Raw genomic sequence first — 24,049 nt, 5'->3', positions numbered from 1 at the left:
TCTGTTCTTGATTGACCACATTTTTCCAAATTTAATCCCTGGCCCCCACTGTATACTTTAAGATCCCTTCTATATCTCAGAAACAATGTTGGCAAGAACAGCAATCCTGGCATAGTTCAAGTGGATTCTGTTCCATCAGTACAAATTTCAGTGGTCATGGATTAGGAAGGTGCTAAGCATCTTTGACAAATTTATGCAATGCACCTTGTAGATAGTACACAATACTGCTGCTGAGTGGGGGTGGTGGAGTGACTGAATGTTTGTAGATGTCAAACAGGCTGCTTTTTAATAGATGGTTTGAAACTTATTAACTGTTGTTGAGACTTCACGCATTCAGGCAAGTGTGGAGTTTTCCTTCACATTCCTCACCTGAACCTGGTAGATAGTGGACAGGTTTGGGATCAGGAGGTACGTTACTTGCTGCAGCTACCCTGATGTAATGTCTCTCTCTTTCAGAATACATAGATCTCTCTCTCTCTCTGTCAGGACACGTGCATAGACCTCTCTCCTATCATTTCTAATTTTTACCCAAACTATTTTCATCTCTCAGTTGCTTTTAGCTTTTAGTTTTATCCTTTTACTCTCACTATAAATTTGGGTCATAACCGTTGGTTGTCTCTTAAGATTCATACTTTTTCTGCCTTTCCGTCATGGTGTGATTATCATTCGCCATATCAGTACTTTTCTCTTTGACTTTGACTCTGCTCTTGATTGACCACATTTTTCCAAATTTGTTCCTGGCCCCCACTATATAGTTTAAAATCCCTTCTACTTCTCAGAAATGTGGTTGGCAAAAACAGCAATCCGAGCATAGTTCAAGTGGATTCTGTTCCATCATTACAAATCTCAGTTTCAAATTGGAACCCACTTCAACCTCATTGGTCTTTGAGCAATGCAATCTTCTCTTTGATCGGATTTGCCCTATGCCAAAAACTGGATCAAAAATCTTCTCAAAACTCACTGGATCTATTAGACAACACCCACAGTTTAAACAGGCCCAGCGTGGAAACAGGCCCTTCGGCCCAACAAGTCCCGCCAAAGCGCAACCCACCCAGACCCATTCCCCTACATTTACTCCTTCACCTAACGCTACGGGCAATTTAGCATGGCCAATTCACCTAACCTGCACATTTTTGGATTGTGGGAGGAAATCGGAGCACCCGGAGGAAACCCACACAGACAGAGACAGAATGTGTAAACTCCACACAGAGAGTCGCCTGAGGTGGGAATTGAACCCAGGTCTCTGGCACTGTGAGGCAACAGCGCTAACCACTGTGCCACTGTGCTGCCCATCATGTGCAGTCACCTACATGACCACAGATGTGTAAATCATGACCTACCATCATTCTTTCCCAATCCAGGTTCCAGGTTCAGAGATGGGATTTCCTGAGTAACTGCCGCAAAGCCAGCTTGGTTCTAAGATATAGACCAAAGTTTAGGTCTAGAGTAGTAACAACAAAAATTAAAAGGCCATAAAGAAAGCAAGCAAAGTTTTGCACTGTGACTAATCTTTGGAATGGTAGGATGAAAAACTGTGATAATTCTGTAGAATATTGGTTATATCAAATTTACAGTGCTGTGATTGATCTGCTCTTCATATTTAAAAAAGGTGATAGCAGTATTGACAAAGGTGCGAAATAATTATTTGAATGATATCAAAACTGAAAAGCTATACCTGGGGGGAGATTGAACAGGTGGGAACTCTTTTCTCTAGAAAAGACTGATGAATGACATTAAAAAAGTCTTAAAGATTGTGCAAGGGTTTGTTGGTGTAGATTTGAAGAAGATGTTCACAGGTTGGTGGAACAGAACCAGAACCATAAATACATGACACTCACTAATTAGTCCAATAGAGAATTTAGGGAAAAGCTCTTTACTCAAAAAGTAGTTAGGATGTGGAATTACCACAAGGAGTAGTTGAGGTTAATAGAGAAACAAGTAAAATGGCACAGGTAGAAAGCAACAGAAAGATATCAGTGGCGTTAGTAGAAGCAGGATTGGAGTAAGCTCTTGTGCAATATTACAATTACATGGGCTTGTTAGACCAAATAGATTGTTTCTATGTTGTAAACATGATGTAAACATAATTAGATAATAAAGTTGTAAATAAAGAATTGGGACAAATATTATCTGCATGTGTACTGAAAATATTACATTGTCATGCAATGTCTCCAATATGTTTCTTTCTTGTTTCATTGTAGTATAACACTTTTGTATCAACTTATTTTCCTTTATAAATTCCTTCTTCCACAATTAATCAAGTCATGGCAATTCCCTTCCCTGGCCATTGAGGGGGTACTGCAGTGCCACAATTTTATGATTTCAACACATAAAAAATTCATTTATAGCAAGTTTCTGTTTAAAATTTAAATTTCAATCATGTAAAAAAAATTGGAGCTAAGCAGGTGATTAAAGGTCTCAAGCTATTGGCTACTTTTGATTATCATAAAGAGTGGTCCCACGACATGACTGCGTCTATGCAAGATATTCCAGGATAGAAGCCTACTAGATATAGCCCATTGCCAAGTTAGACTGCGAATGATTGGCATGCTCCATGTGTGCTCTAAATACATTTTTTTAGGTGTTTAGCAAAAAAAAGGTCTGAAGAAATTTAGTGAACAGCCATTTAAACAGACTGGTGAAGGCAGCCATCTGACAGGTAAGCTAAAAGTTTAAATTTACCAGATTAAGGGGTCCTAAATTAGACCACCAACATCCTCTCAAACACAAAGTGCTGAGAACAGACATAGTTCTGAACACTGGACTTAATGTGTTACTGTAAATAGCTATGATCCAAGCTGATATTATTGCTGGACAAATCAGATCTGAAGTCTGGATTAATAAATTATTTCTTTTTATTCAACAAGGTGATCTTTCAATGGGACACAAGCACACAATGCTGCAGATCTGGTTTCAACAAGGAAAAAGAAGTTTATCATGCAAAGGAAATGAAGACTAAATACAATAAACCAAATTATTTATTTTAAAAAAATGTTAAAGATTTTAAAATATAACTACATTTATCTCAACAGCACCTATTTAACTCAAACATCAGGGAGAACCTCTTCTCTATCACATCTAGGTTTGGCCTGTTGCTTTCAAATCCCAATCTTGAGAGTTTACTAGCTTCTTCCTAGAGTATGACTGAGCTTAGACTTGCACAGCTTTAAACGTCACATCCAAGGTTCTATTCAAGCACTTTCTGGTTTGGAACCTCCAAATTAATCTCATAACACTGGGGTAACCTATTTCTTAACAATCATAAATTGTGTCCTTTTTTTTTCCAGTTGAAACATTTTTACACATCTAACTTTCACCAGGACTCCCTGAATGAACTGAAAAGCCTTCCAAACTATGGGTATTTCTCTAAGTGAAAAAAAATCCTGATCCTTCTAACTGAAAGCAAATACTTTTTGATAATTACTTTGTCCGCTCTATGTTTCAAGTTTACAAAGATCCTGCTACCATTGCTTTTTTTTGACAACTTGCTTTTACTGGCCAAAATTAGACAAATTAAAAGATCGAACAGCAAGGGAAAATAATTGGTTTTTCCTAGCCACCTGCCAAAACATTTCTTCCAGTTTTATCCCTCATTCCGACCAGAATGTGTAGAAGACCAGGGCTGCATTCACCAGCATCAAAGATTAATGTAAAATGCGTTGTGTATCTCCATGTATATACTGCTTTTTAATAGGAGTGAAATTTCTTTAGAAAAAGACACAGCACACATTGTAAATGACCATTGATCATATAATACTCAGTTCAAATAGAATGGGAAGACTTGCTGCACTGTTGACCTTTGGAAAGTTCAGTGATATGAATATTCAATAGATTTTACACATGATTAAAGTTCAAGATGTTTAAGTAGGGAATTGTGAACCAGAACTTAGAAGTACTTTTCTTTTGGGACTGAGTGAGAGGAACTGGAAACTAATTGTCTATTCCTTGAGACTACAGAGCAACATCATCCTCAGCTACTTGATCATTTTAAAGTATAATAAAATGTCCTTTTGGCCTTAGTCCCAGATATCTTTCAAATAACTCATTTAAGATAATGGAAATTGTTATTCATCAAAAATTATATTAGGTGGATGGGGTGACGTAAGAAGTGAATCATCAATGGAAAGAGTAGGCAACAGGAATTATTATTAGAATCAGGAATTATCAGATGGTGATAATCATGGATAATTTTAATCCACTTTTTAAAATTTATTCTAGAGATAGGTCAGGATTTATCACCCTTGATTGATGGTGGACTGTCTTCTTTAACTGCTGCAGTACATTTGGAGTAGGTAAAACCGCAATGCCATTAGGGAAGGAGTTCCAGGATTTTGACTCAGCAACACTGAAGGAACAGTGAGATACTTCCAAATAGGGTGGGAGTGGTTTGGATGGGATCTTGCAGATTCCCAGATATCAGCTATCCTTGTCCTGCTAAATGTTAGTGGTTGTGGGTTGGGAAGGTGGTATGTCAGGAGCTTTGGTGAATTTTGCAGCATATCTTTTGGATGTACACACTACTGTTCCTGACCATTTATGATGGGGGGAGTCAATGTTTGTGGGTATGGTGTCAATGCTGTTTTATCCTGGACTATATTGAGTTTCTTGAGTGTGTTGTAGCTGCACACCATGACTAGGAAAATGAATTGTTGTCTTTTATTTCAAATGGAACTGAATTTAAAAATAGGGAAATCTTGGTAAAACTACACAAGGCATATTGGGAACACTGTGAACAGTCTTGGTCCCCTTAGCTAAGGAAAGATATAGTGGCAGGGGAGGCAATGCAGAGAAAATTGATTATGTTGGTCCCAGGTATAACAGGGATATTATTATGAGAAAAGGTTGAGTAGTTGGTTTGTGTGTACTTATTGGAAGAATGAGAAGTCTTATTGAAACATTTAAGATTCTTGGGAGGGTTGATTGGTTTGCTTCACCTCATGGGAGAGTTTAAGATCAGAGTAAGGGGTTGTCTATTTGAAACAGAGATGGTAAGGTTTGTTTTCTCTCAAAGGGCTATCGAGACTGGGCCAGAAAGTACACTCAAGGCTGAGACAGATTTTCACTCAGTAAGGGAATCAAAGGTTATGGAGATAAGGCAGTAAATGAGAATTATCAGATCAGCTTTGGTCACAATGAATGGTGGAAAAGCTTGATGGGTCTAATGGGCTACTTCTGCTCCTGCATCTTACGTCTTATTGACACTAAATTAACTTTTACTGAGATGCAACTGTACCCCTTTGCTTTATTAATCTTATTCGAATTAAATATTGCTAAAAGGAGACCAGTAGTTGAAGATTTTTGTCTTGCATTCATCAAACTAAGATGCAACAAATAAACTTAAAACAATTTAAGTCTATAACATTTTATACAGCATGAGAAGAGGGTGCAGATCGGCTGAGCTATAATTACTGTGGAGGTGCAGCAAGAACCATCAATCTTACATTTAAGACCAGGAGGTAGATTCTGATTAATCAGGGCATTGCTACTGGGATGCAGCAAAATTCAGGTGTCTCCATGAGCCCTATTTTCAAAATGGTGCTATGAAGATACAAATTTCATTTGCCTATATAAAACAAGATACTGCTTACTTCAGCATTTCTTTGATGACAACCTCCTGTTTCTGAAGAAAATCACTGAAGGATTAACTTCATAGTTGCAGTGTGAGATAATGGGTGGCACAGTGGCTCAGTGGTCAGCACTGCTGCCTCACAGCACCAGGGACCCGGGTTCAATTCTCATCTCGGGCAACTGTCTGTGTGGAGTTTGCACATTCTTCCTGTGTCTGCATGGGTTTCCTCCCACAAAGATATGCAGGTTAGATGAATTGCCCATAGTGTTAGGTGCATTAGTCTGGAGTAAATGTAGGGGAATGTGTCTGGGTGGGCTGCTCCTCTTCGGAGGGTTGGTGTGGACTTGTTGGGCCGAAAGGCCTGTTTCCACACTGTAGGGAATCTAATCTAAAATAACTCCCTTCACCTATGGTTCTAAGTTTTGAGATACTTTCCCCTTCCAGTGCCAAAATTTGGTTGCTCCATTTCAAAGTCAAATTTGACTGCAGGATGGATTTTATTAAGCTATGTGAAGAAATACTTTAAAACAGCTGCAGCTTGAAATATTGTAAACATGTCATCCACATATTGGATGTAAGCAAATGACTGGTCCTTCGTGGTATTTCCATTAAAGAGGCGCTGCTCATGGTAATCAACAAAGATAAGATCATGAGACCATTAGAAATAGGAGCAGATGTAAGGCCATTCAGCCCATCGAGTCCACTCCGCCATTCAATCATGGCTGATGGGCATTTCAACGCCACTTACCCGCACTCTCCCTGTATCCTTTAATTCCTTGCGAGATTAAGAATTTATCAATCTCTGCCTTGAAGAGATTTAACATCCCGATCTCCACTGCGCTCCATGGCAGTGAATTCCACAGGCCCACCACTCTCTGGGTGAAGAAATGTCTCATTTCTGTTCTAAATTGACCCCCTCTAATTCAAAGGCTGTGCCCACGAGTCCTAGTATCCCCGCTTGATGGAAACAATTTCCCGTCGTCCACCCTTTCTAAGCCATGCTACATTTCTATTAGATCTCCCCTCAACCTTCTAAACTCTAACGAATACAATCCCAGGATAATCAGCCATTCATTGTATGCTAAGGCTACCATTCCAGGGATCAGCCGTGCAAATCTCTGCTGGACGTGCTCCAGTGCTAGTATGTCGTTCCTGAGGTTTGGGGCCCAAAACTGGACACAGTATTCCAAATGGGGTCTAACCAGAGCTTTATAAAATCTCAGTAGCACATCATTATTTTTACATTCCAACCCTCTTGAGATAAATGACAACATTACATTTGCTTTCTTAACCACAGACTCAACCTGCAAGTCAACCTTTAGAGAATCCTGGACTAGGACTCCCAGATCCCTTTGTAGTTTGGCTTTATGAATTTTCTCACCGTTTATAAAATAGTCCATGCCTGCGTTCTTTTTTCCAAAGTGAAAGACCTAGCATTTGCTCACATCAAATTTCATCAGCTATTTCTTGGATCACTCTCCTAAACTGTCTACATTTTTCTGTAGCCTCCACACCTCCTCAGAATTACTGCCTGTCCACCCAACTCCGTATCATCGGTGAACTTCGCCAGAATGCCCCCAAGTCTCTTTATCCAGATCATTTACATATAAAGTGAACAGCTGCAGCCCCAACACTGAACCCTGTAGGACACCACTTGTCACCAGCTGCCATTCCGAAAAAGAACCTTTTATCACAACTTTCTGCATTCTGTCAGACAGCCAATCCTCAATCCATGCCAATAGCTCACCTCGAACATCATGGGCCCTCCCTTACTCAGCAGCCTTCCATAAGACATTGTATCAAAGGTCTTTTGGAAGTCGAGGTAGATAACATCCACTGGGTTTCCATGGTCTAACCTACTTGTTAACTCTTCAAAGAATTCTAACTGGTTTGTCAGGCACGACCTCCCCTTACTAAATCCATGCTGACTTATTGCAATTCGACCCTGCACTTCCAAGAATTTAGAAATCTCATCCTTAACAATGGATTCTAGAATTTTACTTACAAACGAGGTTCGGCTAATTGGCCTATAATTTCCCATCTTTTGTCTTGATCCTTTTTAAACAAGGGGGTTACAACAGCAATTTTCCAATCACCTGGGATTTTGCCTGACTCCAGTGATTTTTGAAAGATTACAATCAACGCCCCGGCTATTTCTTCCACCACCTCCCTCAGAACTCTAGGATAAAGCCCATCCGGGCCAGGAGATTTACCAAGTTTTAGACCTTTTAGCTTATCAAGTACTTTCTCCTTTGTAATGGCCACTATACTCAACTCTGCCCCTTGACTCTCCTTAATTTTTGAGATATTACTCATGTCTTCCACTGTGAAGGCTGACTCACAGTAAGTTCTTCAGCTATTTCCTTATCTCCCATCACTAGCCTTCCTGCATCAATTTGGAGTGGCCCAATCTTTACTTTTGCCTCTCGTTTGTTTCTTATGTATTGAAAGAAACTTTTACTATCATTTCTAATATTACTGGCTAGCTTACCTTCATATTTGATCCTCTCCTTCCTTATTTCTCTCTTTGTTATCCTCTGTTTGATTTTGTACTTTTCCCAATCTTCTAATTTCCCAGTGCTCTCGTTTTCTGTGATACACTTGCTGAATTCCTTCATCAGCCATGGTTGGCTAATTCCTCCCCCTCCCGGGTAATCTTTCATTTCTTTCACCTCTGTACTGTGTCCTCAATTAACAACAGCTTGGCCTAGAGGGGATCCCATGGCAATACCATTTATTTGGGCTTACAGAGTGTTATGGAAACCAAACTCAATTGCACAAGTTGAGGTTCATGAGGTATGGGTCACAGATTTAGATACAGGTGATATGCCTAGATTCATGATATAGTGACACAATACAGATACCAATGACTTCTTTGAGTGATATGTTTGTCGATAAATTGACAATGTTGAATCAGCACATGGACATGACATTGCTTGCAACATACAGCTCATGAAGGAACCCTTCACTGTTTATGTGGAAATCTAAGTTAAAACTAATGGCAACAGATCACAAACCATTTGGCCAATTTATTTTATGTAGTGCCAGTCATACACAGAATAAGACATAAGGGGACATCACTTTTGTGTATCTTAGGTAGTCGAGAGTGTCGTCCTGGAAAATCATAGCAGGTCAGGCAGCATCCAAGGAGCAGGAGAATCAATGTTTCGAGGATCAGCCCTTCATCAGGAATGATGAATCTCCAGCATTTGCAGTCCTCACTCTCTCTATGTATCTTGGGTAGCCCACATATGTGTGCACAAAGTGAATTGTAAGGACAAATCCTATCATATGTATCACCAGGCAGGTTATCACCCTTATCAACAAGCACTTCCAAGCCTATGATGCTTGAATCAATCAGCACTCTATTCTCATGCCATATGAAATGTCTCTTTTTTCAAGTCTATTTATTGCATTCTAGTTTTGTAATCCATAAAGACTTCTAGTGTCCCTTCGGCAATGTTTAAGTTCTGTACTGCTAAGTATTTTTCACATAGTTTTCATGTACTGCACTCAGATTGCCTCTTAGACCTGTCTTTCAAAGTTGAAAATCCCAGGTTCATTCAATGTTTCTTTATAACCTAGAAATCTGACGTCTGGAATCAGACTTTTGACGACTCCCTGTATTTCTTCCATTCCTTGACTACTCATTTGTGACTCAATTACCAAAAAAACTTAAGATGTGAAGGACATGAAACAGTTAACTTCAATGCACAGAATGAATGAATCAAGTGAAATCCATGATTGATTTGGATTTGAATAAATTTGTTTTAAGGTGAGAGCGGAAAGATTTAAAAGGGATCTGAGGGAAAACGTTTTCAGGCAGAGGGTGGTGCATGTATGGAATGAACTGTTGGAGGAGATAATGGAGATTGGTACAGTTACAACATTTTAAAGGAATCTGAGTAGCAAGGATTTAGAGAAAAATGGGCCAAATACTGGCAAATAGGATGAGTTGAACTGAATTGTTTCTGTGTTGGATAACTCTATGACTCTATGGCTTAACATCAGAGCAAAACCACAAATTAACTGCAATTATGATTCATGATCAGGATGTCAAGAATGGAATGAGAATTAACTCCTGAACAGGTTATGAACTAAATGCATACAGTGGGAGTATTCACATTATCATTTATCTTTGTAGTTCTGTAGAACTTTGGAGATTGAACAACCAACAAAAAAAAGATACAAGAAGAGAGGAAATCCAACAGGCTGTTAACTGAATTCATATCTGGGGCCAGCTATGACAGTATAGCTGGGACACTATAAGGAAGGATGATGTTAAAGTATGGTCATGCAGTCAGATGAAGAATAAGAACTGGTCATTTCCTGATGTGGGCCAACAATCAACACTAGTAACGATCAGCTTTTAGAGTGAGTGTAAATTTCAGTCAAATCATACAAACACATCCATATTAACAAATAAATTACAAGCAGAACGAGGCCAGTTACCCCTCCAGCCTCCTGCACTATTCAATAAGATCACAGTTGATCTGTTTTTTCTAAGTTCTTAACTACCTTTCAATAACCTTTCAACACCTTGTTTATATTGAATTTATCTACTACTGTTTTAAAAATATTGTTAAACCCCACATCCACTGCCTTCTGAGGAGGCATTTCAACGACTCACAGCCCTTAAAGGAAAAAAGTTCTCAACATCTTAAATGAGTGACCACTTAATTTTAAACTGTGATGCCTAGTTCTCAATTCTACCACAAGATGAAACAATTTTTCCACACTTTATCAAACACCAGGGACTCTTATAGCCCAGTGATAGTGTCCCGACCTCTGGACCAAGCAATCTGGGTTCAAGTCCCACCTACTCCAGACATGTATAATAATGTCTCCAAACAGGTTAATCAGAAAATATCTAATCTAAACTACAGTGCTACAAACCTGGTTTGTATAACCTTTACCCAAAAGATAATCTTCCTATTCTAGGTGTTGGTGCATCAAAGCTCCAATGTACATCCATTCTTTGTTAAACAAGTAACCAATACATAGTACCCTAGATGTGGTCTCACCGATATCCTGTAAAATTGAAGCATAACATCCTGACTTTTCTGTTCAATTTCTATCACAACAAGTTATTAGATTCTATCAGCTTTCCAATTTGCTTGCTGAAGCCAGATACTAATCTTTTATGATTGATACCCAGATCGCTCTGCACCTCAAAGCTTTGCAATTTCTCACTATGATGCTACTGCTTTACTTTTCTAGCCAATACAGACAATTTCACATTTTTCCACATTACATTCCATTAGCCAAATATTTCTCTAGTCTCTTAACTTTATCCTCTTTTTGTCCTCTTCACAACCTACTTTCCCACCTTTCTTTATGTCATCTGCAAATTTAGCAACTTTAGTCCATTCATCCAAGCAAATTGATAGAAGAAAAGAAAAAGCCCAAAGAACTGTGGATGCAGGAAATCAGAAACAAAATCAGATATTATTGCAAAAACTCAGCAGATCTGGTAATACCTGTGGTGAGAAAGTAAAATTAACGTTTTGAGTCCAGTTCTGAAGAAGAATCACTGGACCTGGAATGTTAACTCTGTTTATTCTGCATAGGTGCTGACAGATCTGCTGAGTTTTTCCAGCAGTTTCTAACTTGTTAGAAGATCAAACCTCAGCAATGATCCCCATGGCACATCATTTGCTAATGTGGGCAATAACCATTAACTAAAATGACCTTCCTATGCCTACTCTCTGTTTTCTGCTGGTAAGCCAATCATCTAGCCATGTCAATATGTAAACTTCTAAATATGTTAACCATATTTCATCTTTTTTTTATGGATTGAATTGAAAAAATGAATTTTACAACAAAGGACTGCTGTACTTTTAAAAAGTAACTTAATGAAATCCATTGTAAGTTTAGATTACACTATTGCTTTCAGTTAGAGAGGGGAAGGGATAACTAGACAACACAGCGCCATGTATACAGAGTGAGATTTGGGCCGCAACAAGTAGTTGATTGGTTTCTGAAATTCTAGCCAGTTGTGGATGTCAACGATCATCAAACTGTTTGATGAGCTTCTGCATAGGTGAACAGCTTGTAGGTGCAAATAATACATTGGACTTCTAGAGGGGGATGTGTTGTCCTTCTTCTCCAGTAAAACACATGAAGCTAAAGGAAGCAAAATATTTTCTGCCATCAGTTTCTACAACCTGCTATTTTTAGCCAATAAGTTAGAGACTTTATAATTTGTGCCTTCAATGAAGAATTGAAAGAACCAAAGGAAAAGATCTGAAGTACTTGGGAAACAATAAGAATATCCCATCAAATTGTGAAGACTGGAGACACAGAATTATTTCCACAATTTTGTTATTCTCTCGGCCATAATGACAAGGTATATTTTAGGTCTGTATGAGTTTTAACTAGTAGTTTCAAGGGTGGCATGGTGGCTCGATGGTTAACACTGCTGTCTCACAGCGCCAAAGACCCGGGTTCGATTTTTGTCTTGGGTGACTGTGTAGAGTTTGCATGTTCTCCTTGTTTCTGCATGGGTTTCCTTTGGGTGCTCTGGTTTCCTCCCACAATCCAAAGATGTGCATTGGTCATGCAAAATTGTCCATAATGTTAGGTTCATTAGTCAGGGGTGAACATAGGGTGGGGGAAATGGGTCTGAGTGGGTTGCTCTTTGGAGGGTCAGTGTGAACTTGTTGAGCAAAGTGGCCTGTTTCCACACTGTAGGGAATCTAATGTTTGTTCATTCCTGCAGAGTATTTTGTATATTACCTTTGTTCTGCTGTTTGTGGGTACGGGGTCCTTTAAATTCATCAGTGGTTGTTTTAGTGTGGTTACATTGGACAAACCGGCAGGAAACTAGCCACCAGGAAATATGAGCACCAACTTGCCACCAATTGACATGACCAACTATCACTGGTTTCCCTACTCACAGATAAGAGGGACATCTGTTTAACTGGGACAAAGCATCCATCCTGGGACAGGCCAAAAAAAGACACGCATGGGAATTCCTAGAGGCCTGGCATTCAGACTGGAACTCCATTAACAAACACATAGATTTGCACCCCATTTACCAACTTCTCAGAGACAGAACTGGAAATGATATCACCCATCACAACAAACCAAGACACATAAACAGCAAGCGGGACAGAAAACTAGTGTTTCTCTGGAGGCTCATTGATGATGTTACCTAGCATGGTAATGAAATGTCTGAAAACAAAACCACCAGCTCAGCAAGCAAACCAACAATCTGTTCCCTTAAGGAGTCTATGATCATTGTCCTTAATTAACCCACACGTATGTTTGCTTAATTCTATTCCAAATGATTGCTTCCAGAAGTTTTCCCCCTACTAAAATTAAACTGACTGTTGCATAATTACTGGCTTATCCTTACACCTTTCCTTTCAACAAGACATATGGTGGGATTTTCCCAGCCATTGAGATGTATGTGGAATGCCAAGAAATTTGGGAGAAATTTGTTTAAATCCTCTTTGTGGTCCCAACCTGTCCTTACTCCTTCTTTAACCACACTTTTACTATTACAAAAGGTTTGGGGAATTTTCTTTAATATTATCTTCCAGTGTATTTTCATAATTCCTTTTTTGCTTTTCTTATTTGCTTTCGTACCCTCTATCTGAACCTCCTATATTCAGCCTGGTTTTCAATTGTATTGTGTACCTGATACTTACCATTAACATTTTCTTCTTTGTATTAATTTCCATTTCCATTTCAGAGAATATCCCGAAATCATCTCTTTTTTCAGGATGCCACCTGTTCTTCCTATTAACCTCTCACTCTACTTTATCCAGTCCAGGTCTTGCACCATATATATGTTAATACACCCTCAGTTAATTATTATTGCTCTAGACTGTTCATTGCTCTATTTCACCATCATCCTAAAGCTTAATATACAATAATCACTTTTCCCTAAATTTTCTCCTACTGACACTTGATCTACTTAGCCCACTTCATTCCCAAGAAACATGTTTACAGTGCCTTTCTTGGTGGACTGGACATATGCTGCTGTAAAAATTTCTACTTCAACTAGGAATATGTGGCCGTCTCTACCCTTCACACTACTCCTATCCCCAACCTCATTTGGAGAATTAAGGTTCCCCCAGTATAATTACTCAATAATGTTTCCACCTCCCTATAATTTCCTTGCAGATTTGTTCCTCTAAATCTTTCCCACTAGTTAGTTTAGGCTGAGCAATGTATTTGCTCCTTTTTTTGTTCCTTAGATTTAGCCAAATTGATTCTGTCGTTGATCCCTCTGTGGCATTTTCTCTCTCCATCATAGCAATGCTCTCCTTAACTAATATCACCAGCCCTCCTTTTTCAACCTTTCCTGAAAATCTTGCATCCAGGTTTATTTAGCATACATTCTGCCTTTCCAGAGCCAAATCTCTGTTATAGTCATGACACTACACTTCTACATGACAATCAGCACCTGTAACTCACCAATCTTATTTACTATATCTGTGCATTCATGTATAAGCTTTAATTTCTCCTGTATTTTGAGTCAATCTTTTCATTTGCTATCTCTATTCTAGTATCTCTCCTGGTATTTTTGTGCATCTTATATGATATCTCTCTTGGTCCCTATACACTTCCAATTTAGTTTAAACCCTCTCCAACAGTACTGGAAAAGCACCCCGCAAGGAACTCAATCCCAGCTTTATTCACATGTAACCACTCTAACTTGTACAGATATGATCTAACCCCACATCTAGTTTCAACATCTCAGTAACCTAAATCTTTCCCTCCTGCTTCATCTTGTCTTATATTCCAGTTTCTGGGCTCAGTTGTGCATGGTATTGGGGGTAATCTAGAGGCCACTACATTTCAGGTGCTGCTTGCTAAATTTCCACCTAATGTACTAAATTCTGACTGCAGGACCACATCCCCCTTGTAATCTCTGTTGTTAGTACCAATGTGGACCTTTGGATGATCATTCTCCCCCAGAAGAGTGTCTTGCAACTGCTCTTTGAAATCCTTGACCTTAACAACATACCATCCTTTAACTATATCTATAATTGCAGAAACACCTGTCTGTTTTTGCTAGATAACAAATCCCCTATCACTACTGCTCTTCCCATTTTCTTCCTTCCCTCCTGTACAGCTGAGCCACCTGTGGTGCAATTGACTTGCTCCATCATACTCTTCTGAGGAGACATTGCCCTTATCAGTATCCATGATGGAAAACCATTTAACAAGAAAAATCATCTCAGAGAACTCCTGCACTGTGTGCCTGGTTTTCTTGGGATCACTGGTTGTCACCTATTCATTGTATGCCCTATGTTTTGATGTAACCATCTCCTTAAATGTGCTATCCAGGTAGTCATTTGCCTCATGGATGCACCCGAACCCTAACCTCCACCGAAGTGCGAAACCTGGAGCTCAAATTTCTGTAGCCAGTGACGCTTCCTGCACCCTGTTCGCCTTGTCACAAAGTGTCCAAGATTCCCCATACACTACAGAATGACAATCTGCTTGGCCAAACTGCCTACTCTATCTTACGCTTACTTCTGGACTATTTAGGCTAAATTGGAAATTAGAGAGTAGTGAGTAGAATTACTCACCAATCAGCTCCTTCTCCTGTGCCTGTAAAATGCATACTTAAGGGTAAGAACCAAATCCTATAGGGTGAAAAAGTAAAACAAGCAAAGTAACAGTTCCTTTCCTTGCTCACATTGCTCCTTCAGCTCACCAAACTCCCAACATTCCATTCAAACTGCAACCTGTGCTAAGTAACACTGAGATGCTACTTACATATAATGTGAAACATGGAAGTGGGAAGAGAACAATATCTTTTACAGATTTACTAGATGTCCTGATCATGTGAATGTTCTGGCTCCATAGTTACTGCTTTGAACTGGTTAAATATGTTGAATGTTGATCTTACTAAATTACCTAATTCTATTTGAATTTATGTCTTTGCTATTTCAATATGATTCAGAGTATCATGTATTGCTTATTTTTCCTTCCCATGTATTTTACATCTTTAAATTACTCTCTACCCACTGCTACACTAAGATCAATTAATTTTCTATTCTGAATGGCCACCTTCATTCCCACTGGAGTTAAGCCATTATGACATGAAATTTAGAAGCATTTCTTTCAGTCAGGGAATAATGTAATGTTTGTAGTTGTTTGATTAATTCACATTTTCAAAGCTTAGATGTTTAGATTTTTCTTGTCTAAATCTATGAAGGAATTAAAGGTGGGTAAACTGAGTTGAGGCACAGATCAGCAATGATCAAACTAAATAGTGGAACAGACCTAGTAGCTGAATTATCTATCTATTCTTTTATTCCATTGATCCTCCTAGTTTGATATCATTCACAAATTAGACCAATCTATTTGAATTTCTAAATCAAGTCACTAACATTCTTAAAAAAAAATAATTCCAATCACCAAGTTATTCTGCTTATTAATGGTCTTCGCCCTGGCCTAACATCTCAAACAAGTAGACATTGTTTTCTATTCTTCAGCCAGGTTTTTAATCCACTTCCAGGATTGTCTTTAAAGCTGCACACTTTGGATAATATCTTATTATTTTTTCTTGATTATGCACAACTTGGTATTGATTCACAGATATCATATCATTAAAGATGTTAAGCTGACCAATCCAGGAGATTGCCTTTTCTGAAGCCATACTAATTCCTGTACACTACGTTATATCCACAATCCTCAAATTTATTCCAATAAACAAATTCCATTATTTTGGATGGAATTTACTTAAAATTTCCTTTTGTCACTCTTTTTCAACATGGATAACAATGATAGCCTGCAGTCAAATTACCAGTATGTCTCCGAACCCAATGATTTCCTCATAATATCTGTCAATGTCTTTTAAATCTATTTGCTAGTTTCATTGAGCATTCTGAGCTAAGTATCATCCATCAGCAGGAATCAGTGCAATTTAAATTTACTTTAAGATATCATTCTCACATGAACATAGAAACCAAAATAATGGATTCTGTATAAAACTTGTTATAGATCAAAACGTGTATGATTTAGTTCTTAATGAGGTTACTGATCATTCTCTGTCAGAATGCTAGATGTTGCTGGGGACCCCAAGAATACATTTAAAAATGAAGTGAGTGAAAACTGAAATAAAAACAAAATAACCAAGGAATCAAAAACATGTACCTGTTGGATAGAAAGCCTGATGATACTGTGGTGGAGAGGTAAGGTAACCAGCATATTTCTGACTAGTAGCTCCAATCTCTTGTGATCCTTGCTGAACATGGACATTATTTGGATTAGGTTGCAGTGTATAGGTGACTTCAGTTGGAAATCGTTGTATGACAGAAAATGGAATTGCTTTCTCAGTAAATGGAGATGAAGATGTTGTATCCATTTGTCCAGCTACCAGTCCAATTGAGCTATGCCATGTACGTGGTGGAATAGGGGTTCGATCTAGACCTCCAGTATTAGAACTTGACAAACTTTTAATTGACACTGTATGTAAAGGACTTTGATTGTGGGAAGGTGACATAAATGGGTATGGGGACAAGCTATCTCTACGAAATGTTCGTTGAAGTTGTCCAACTGTCACAGGCCCTGAATAAAGCATAACAAAGGAGACATATTATATGGTTGCCCAATACTTATAGACAAATAAGAAATCATTGCTGCATTTTAACATTCCATCTTCACTATGTCAATGAAGTCATAAATGGATTAATATCTGTACTGAAATAACTGACAATAGAGTACAGAGGTATTAAGCATTCATCTACAAACATACTCATTTAATTTCTAGATTATACTACATTGTGTTAAATACTTTCTACCATTAAAATAATCAACAATTCAATTCGCTAAAGTGTCAGGTGTAAGCAGAATGCTAAATCATGTGGACGGTCATAAAATTTGATAGATTTTAGCTTTATAGAGAAGCTAGGTCTATCATTGACTGATCCATATATTTCAAAATGGAATTTATGACTGTTGATTGAAGATTCCGTTTTTGTGACAACCCTAAAATCAGAGAGATTCTAGCATCTCATTTTACATCCACTAAGCACTGACAGGTCCACAGTATTTTATATAACTAGTGTCATAACTAAATTAAACCTGGGATTGGGAAACACAGGGATTTTGCCTTTAATTTCAGATACAGTACAATAAAATTACTTAATTCCTATGGTTCTGTATTCTGCATTAGAAAAGTTAATGAAAATTACAATCTTTGGAGATCATGGCCCCAAAATATTTAGTGTTTTTATACAGTTTTGGTGCAAGAATGATTCAGCTGAAATCACTGAGGAATCTCAATTACTTCAGGCAAGTGTGCATAGCCATTTTGGAAGTATCACTGAAATCGTCAGCTGATAACTCTGGTGTGGTGTCTGGGGTAGGACCATGTTGTTTAGTTCTTCCAATTCCAGGAGATAGCTTTTTACTCACATGAGAAAGAAGGCTGATCTTTAAATATTTTGGTCTTCAAAAGTCTAGGTCATTTAGCTAGTTTGGATCCCATTAATGCCCCTGTGTGCTTGTAGAGGCCAGTAAACTATCATTCTTTCATGCTCAGACAGTCACTATGATGCAGAATCTCAACTGAGAAGAAGAGGTGAGAATTTCAAACTTACTAAGTCTGATCAGCATTGCAAATTGCCTGTTGGGGTGGCTAAAAGATTTGGCTCCAAAATTTGACTGTATTTTCAGTTACTAATGTCATTTTCAGTCCAAAGTGATGTCTACATAGTTCTCCTTCTGACAACACAATTACAAATGTGGTAAGGATGGTAATATGAGGGAAACTGACAGTATGTTGAATGGGCAAATTGTGATAACAGCAAGTGTGTAACATTGATTTGATGCTATCTGTGCTATTCCCAATCTGAATGTTGCAGCTAATGTCCTTTCTTAACCTTACATAACTCAACATTTATTCATCAGCAATAAAGATCCTCACCAGAACTATTAAAAAAAGGTCATTTTTCAGAGAGGGTGGTGCATTTATGTAATCAGTTGTCAGAGGAAGGAGTGGAGCCTGGGACAATTACAACATTCAAAAGGCATCTGGATGCATATATGAATAGGAAGGGTTTAGAGGGGTGTGGGCCAAGTGCTGGCAAATGGGACTAGATTAATTTAGGATATCTGGTCGGCATGGACAAGTTGGACTGAAGGGTCTGTTTCTTGCTGTACATCTCTATGACTCTATCACTAATTTCAGGGTAGTTCTGCTGGTAATTATTCAATTAGCTCCATTGGACTAACTGGAAAGTCAGTTCAGTAGTCTTTACTTCCTGGTTCCAATATTGAGATGATTCTTCTTAGCCAGGCCAATGGTCTTCTGTTGTGTTTATCTAAAGGGTTCCACAAAGGATTTGTACGAAGCATAGAGTAAATGGTTCGCTTATAAAATGAGTCCTATTTATTAATTCAAAAGTTACGTTTCAAAATAATTGCTGCAAGAATTCAAGTTTCAAGCTTAATCTTTTTTTTACTGCAGAGAACAGCTAGACACACTTATATGTATTTCTTTCTCTGTGTCTATGTCTCTTTATTAGTTTTGAGTTCCCATCTCCTCAGGTGGCTGAGAATTGATCTACTTCATTTGTAAACAATTCTTCAGCTCCTGATCATCTGCCACAAAAGCAGAATTCTGAATGGCTGTATTTTAAAGCAAAAAAACCTTTCTGGAAAATAAATGTTTTTAAAAACAGTTCTTTCTCATTCCATAGTTTTTTTTTAAGATATAAAAAAAAAGTTCATGGTTCTTATGTTATCTTAGCAAAACCAGCCTTTTGCTATTTTAGAACTTTTATTTTTGGCCATCCTAATCCATTATCACATTTAACTTAAATTTATGTGATGAAAGGTAATCATCTCCAACATATTCCTCTACTATTTCACCTTCTACTGCCTGGGCTCATTTCTGATTATGTTCAGAACTGTCTCCACCCTTGATGGACTTTCTACACACCAACTAAAATATTCACCTGTATGTAAATTAAAAATGTTATTTCCTCCCTAACTTGTACCTTATAGATCATACAGTTAATATCTGGGTAGTTAAAATTCCCTACAATTACTGCCTTATAATTCTTACAATTCTCTGAAATTTGATTACATAGTGAGTTTTGAGAAGATTTGTAGCTCAGGTTGAGGTTTTGGATGTAGGTTTGCTTGCTGAGCTGACAGGTTCATTTCCAGACCTTTTGTTACCTTACTAGGTAACATCTTCAGTGGACCTCATGCGAAGCAATGACAGGAAGGATGACACACAGGTGATATAGAAAAGGAAAAACTGCTCAAAAAAGGAGGATAAGGAGGGAAAGGCGCTCTGTAATGGACTATATAAATGTAAGGGTATTGAGGGAGCAATTTTTCTCCTTCACCTCAGCACAAAATCATGCATCAGATTGTTCAACTGTGAGAGGTGTTCACTGAAATCTACCACCCACTGGAGCTTCAAAGCTTCAGCCACAGTGGAGTTCAAGAAGGGATAACCAGTGGCTGGAAAGGTGATCTTGTCTGTTAATCTTTGTGTGTTGGGCTTCATCCAGCTGGAGCAAGTGAGAATTTCAAAACCTCCCAGTTCTTTTCCACTGGACATAAGGAAGTCCATTGAAGTTTTGTATTCAGAGAGAAAGCACATACTGCATCAGGATTGTAGGCAACTCTTTGGGGCTGGGGCACTACTTTAAATGTAAAAGTTGAGATTGTTATCCTACAAATGTGTCACTTCTTTAATATCCATTTGATGTGTAACTTAATCAGGGAACCATGCAGGTCAATGCCTGGTATCATAGAGTCGTAGAGTTAGACAGCATGGAAACAGACCCTTCCTTCTAACCAGTCCATGCTGAACATAACTGATATTCAGGCAGTGCACTGTCCCATCTGCATTAGAACTACTGGAAAATTGATAGGTGGACATTGGGCAATAAAGAATATCTGCTAGCCATATAACTCAACATGTTGCAGTGATGTAGGATCATATACATATAACAAAAGCCATGATCAGGATTTTTCTCTCTGTGGAAGTGGTAGGGGTGTTGGGAAGGGCAAATAATTGGATGGGTTATCACCAGGGAGATACATACACCTGTCCCACCACCTCAGAAATTAAGGTCTGGATGGGAATGCTCACGGCAAATACTTCCAAACCACCATCAATTAAGATCCTTCAGTGATTAATTAGCTACATATTGAGCTGCAATTATCTTAGATTATAGATATGAAAATATACAGATTGTCTGACTGGTAAACCAGGATGGATAGGCTATTAGTTTAGAGTGTTCCCTCGATCTACACTAATTTTGCAATATCATCAGGTTCAGCCAAGAGCAGGTGTGTGGTCTCAGAGACCAAGCCCCTTACTTTGCTTCTGACCTCCTGCCTGTCTCTCACAACCCCAGAAATTTAAACTCCCAACATTTAACTTTCTCATCTCTGATCTTCCACCTGGGGATACCAACAATGCTGTCCTAACCTGACATTAGCCACAGACTTTGTTCTGAAGATGCTGGCCTCTGACTGGCAAGACTTCCTAGGCCAGATTCGTATTCTGATAGAAAGCCTTCTGGCAGCCAATCGGTTGGCTGATTGATGTTAGATCAGGCTTTTTCACAAACCAGAAGTTTCTTCTCACTGAACTTCCTTGCCTTCAGAACAAAAGACTCATGCTTTCACGAAAATGTGAGTTTGGAGATCATAATCAATAGATCTAATGCCTCGTCACTCTGGAGAAGCTCTACTGTATTCATCTGAGCACATGCCACAATTTAGGCAAGGTGCACACTTACACCACCATGAGGAACAGCCCTTGCCTCCAGATACAATCAGCTGATCTTCCTTCTGGCTAGGTTGCCTATGATTAAGTCTGAAAATGTGTTGCTGGAAAAGCGCAGCAGGTCAGGCAGCATCCAAGGAGCAGGAGAATCGACGTTTCGGGCATAAGCCCTTCTTCAGGAATCGAACCATCAAACTGCTGTACGAGAGTGCAAACCCAATTTTCCAATCTATTATCCCAAAGCTGACCTCCCTTGCTTGTTAACCTTTGCAGCATAGTCTTAGCCACAATGCAAAAAGCCACCTCAAAATAAATTACTTTCTTTTCAATAGAATTGTCACTAAGATTGTCGCCATCAAATAAGCTGTCTCTGCCTTTTTCTTCCACTCCCCTAGCCTACCAGATTGGCTAAACTTCCTTTACAGATTTCTCTGCTCCGCCCCTGACCTGCTCCGTCCCAATAAACATCTGAACACCCTTCTTCATTCCCTCTGTCAGCTGTTATCATTAAAAGCTCTCTTTCTTCATATACTGGCTCCATCTCCTTCAAATCTTGTTGTCATTGCTCTCCTCAAAGACTAACCAATGGGTCCATTATCTTTGTAAACTACAGCCCAACTTCAAACTTCCTTTTCTCTCCCAATTTTGCAGTGCATCATCTTGCCCAAAACTCCATATTTGAATTTCTCCAATTAGGTTTCCAGGGTTGTCACAATTAACCAAAATCACAATATTATGCTTAGTGAACATAACAAAGGTAAATAATTCCTCCCCATCCTTTTTGAGCTGCTTGCAATCTTTGACATAGTTGATTATATCATTTTCTGTTAATGGTTCTCCATCATCCATTTGGTGTGACTGCACTCTGCTGGCCTCATGCTTAGCTAGCTAACCAGAGCCAGGGATTATACACAATTGCTTATTTGTGAACTGTTGCACCATTCTCCCTATAGTGTCCTCTCAAAATTATATGTCCTAATATCTTCTGTGGGGAGAACAACTTAATTTCTCTGGGATGTTCCCTGGGGCGTTTCAAAGACATCTAAATACAAGCTGTTGTTGACATCAATTTCCCATCCTACCCAAACTATCAGAGTCTGTAGCAATGACTCCATCCCTACCATGTCGGTCCCCTTTAGTCTGGCCAATGGAGTCCATGGAGTTGGTGAGATATCTCTGGAAACGGTTGGGTGGTCTGGTGTTGACCTGGAGCCCAGCTGCCAGCTTGGCTTTGTTGGCGCTGGTTAGCCTTTTCATGTTGATCAGCAGCTCCGGGTGGTCCTGCTTGAAGCTGGGGTTGTGAAAATGATGAAGCAGCCCATCTCCTGCCCCCAACTCGCCCGGCACCGGGTGCTCGCCGCTGCCCTGCCCCATCTTTCGGAAACCGTACAGGTTAAGCTGGCGGATGAAGCTGGTGAAGTTGGTGGTTTTGAAGAGCAAGTCGGTGTCGGGCTCCAGGTTGGCCCCGTTGCTGACGTTCTTGATGGGGGTGAGGAGCTCGGATTCGAAGAGTTGCTGGTCGACGATGAGCCCTTCTCCGCGGGGGTCCCAGCGGATCGAGCGGTACCGGGGGCTGTTGACAATACGCCACAGCTTGGCCGGGAAGTTGTTGGGATTGATCGGAGTGGAGAGCAGGAACTCCTCCATTTCATGGCTCACTACGGGGCTCATCGGGGGAATAGATCCGACTGATTGATGAAGCATAAAGAGGAACTGGAGGAGCTGGTTGGAAACCGAGCACTCCTCCTAACATAGATATCGATCGATGCCAAACACTGTCGGGTTCCGATGCCGATCGATCCCTTCCATGGAACCGTTAGTGCGCGTTCCCGAACTGCTGTTTAAATTCCAATTCGGCCAATCAGTTTCCGAGCTCACGCTCGCGCCCGGCACACGCGGTCCAAACGCCCGCCGCACGCGCCGTCGCACGCAGCCCCAAACACCAGCTCGGCCCATGGCGCATGCGCCCGGCGGCAAAGCTGCGCGATCATGTGGGAGCTGCGTTATCCCCATCCACCAAAGCGCATGCGCCAGGTGTTCCCCGCCCCCACAATCCCTCGTGCGTGCAGTGACCGGTGGAGTATATGCGCCAGCTGAAGGGTCGCATCCCTTCACCAGAAGTCATGATTTGGAGATGCCGGTGTTGGACTGGGGTGTACAAGGTTAAAAATCACACAACACCAGGTTATAGTCCAACAGGTTTAATCGGAAGCTTCCAATTAAACCTGTTGGACTATAACCTGGTGTTGTGTGATTTTTAACTTTCTTCACCAGAAGGGTATCCTTCTGAACTCACAACACGAGGTGGACATTGGACAAAGTATCTTCCGATTGAGGATCCACAAGGACAAATAGCTGATGTTCATTGAACAATCTCTTGTTACTGTATTGTCTGTAATAGCAGGATAATTTGTAATAAGTAGACGCATAATAAGCATTTCGATGTGTAGTTCGAGTATGGGAAGTTCGTTCCCATAATTAAGAAATAGACGATTGAAAGACAAAATTGATGACAAACCCAGACATCTTAGACGTCAGTTTTTAAGAGAACGGGAACAAAAAGATGTCTAAAGTTGTCACTTAAAATTTCACTTGCACTGGAAAGTCTAAAAAGGTGGTAGTTTTCCACAGGAAATTCAATGGAAGGCTATTTAAGTGAGATGTTTAAATTGATTTTCAATACCTGGTTATTCGAGCATCTTGTTAAAGCTGAGCGGTTTCCTTTACAAATCAACAGTAATTTTTTTTATCCACTT

At 39.4% G+C, this 24,049-nt stretch overlaps 1 protein-coding gene across 1 annotated transcript in view; it reads right to left on the bottom strand.

Annotated features, from left to right (window-relative positions):
- hsf5 (heat shock transcription factor family member 5) overlaps nucleotides 1–22,964 on the bottom strand; it is a 112,164-nt gene extending 89,200 nt beyond the window's left edge. Inside the window, exons 1-2 of the mRNA XM_043718920.1 lie at nucleotides 22,415–22,964; nucleotides 16,691–17,092 (exon numbers count right to left, since the gene is read on the bottom strand). Coding sequence (XP_043574855.1) covers nucleotides 16,691–17,092; nucleotides 22,415–22,964 — 952 coding nt within the window. The remainder of the gene's footprint in view (nucleotides 1–16,690; nucleotides 17,093–22,414) is intronic.
- Between the last annotated feature and the right edge of the window lie 1,085 nt (nucleotides 22,965–24,049).

Source organism: Chiloscyllium plagiosum, chromosome 28, assembly GCF_004010195.1.
Source record: "Chiloscyllium plagiosum isolate BGI_BamShark_2017 chromosome 28, ASM401019v2, whole genome shotgun sequence".
Taxonomy (NCBI): Eukaryota; Metazoa; Chordata; class Chondrichthyes; order Orectolobiformes; family Hemiscylliidae; genus Chiloscyllium; species Chiloscyllium plagiosum.
This window is presented reverse-complemented; position numbering and strand designations above follow the sequence as displayed.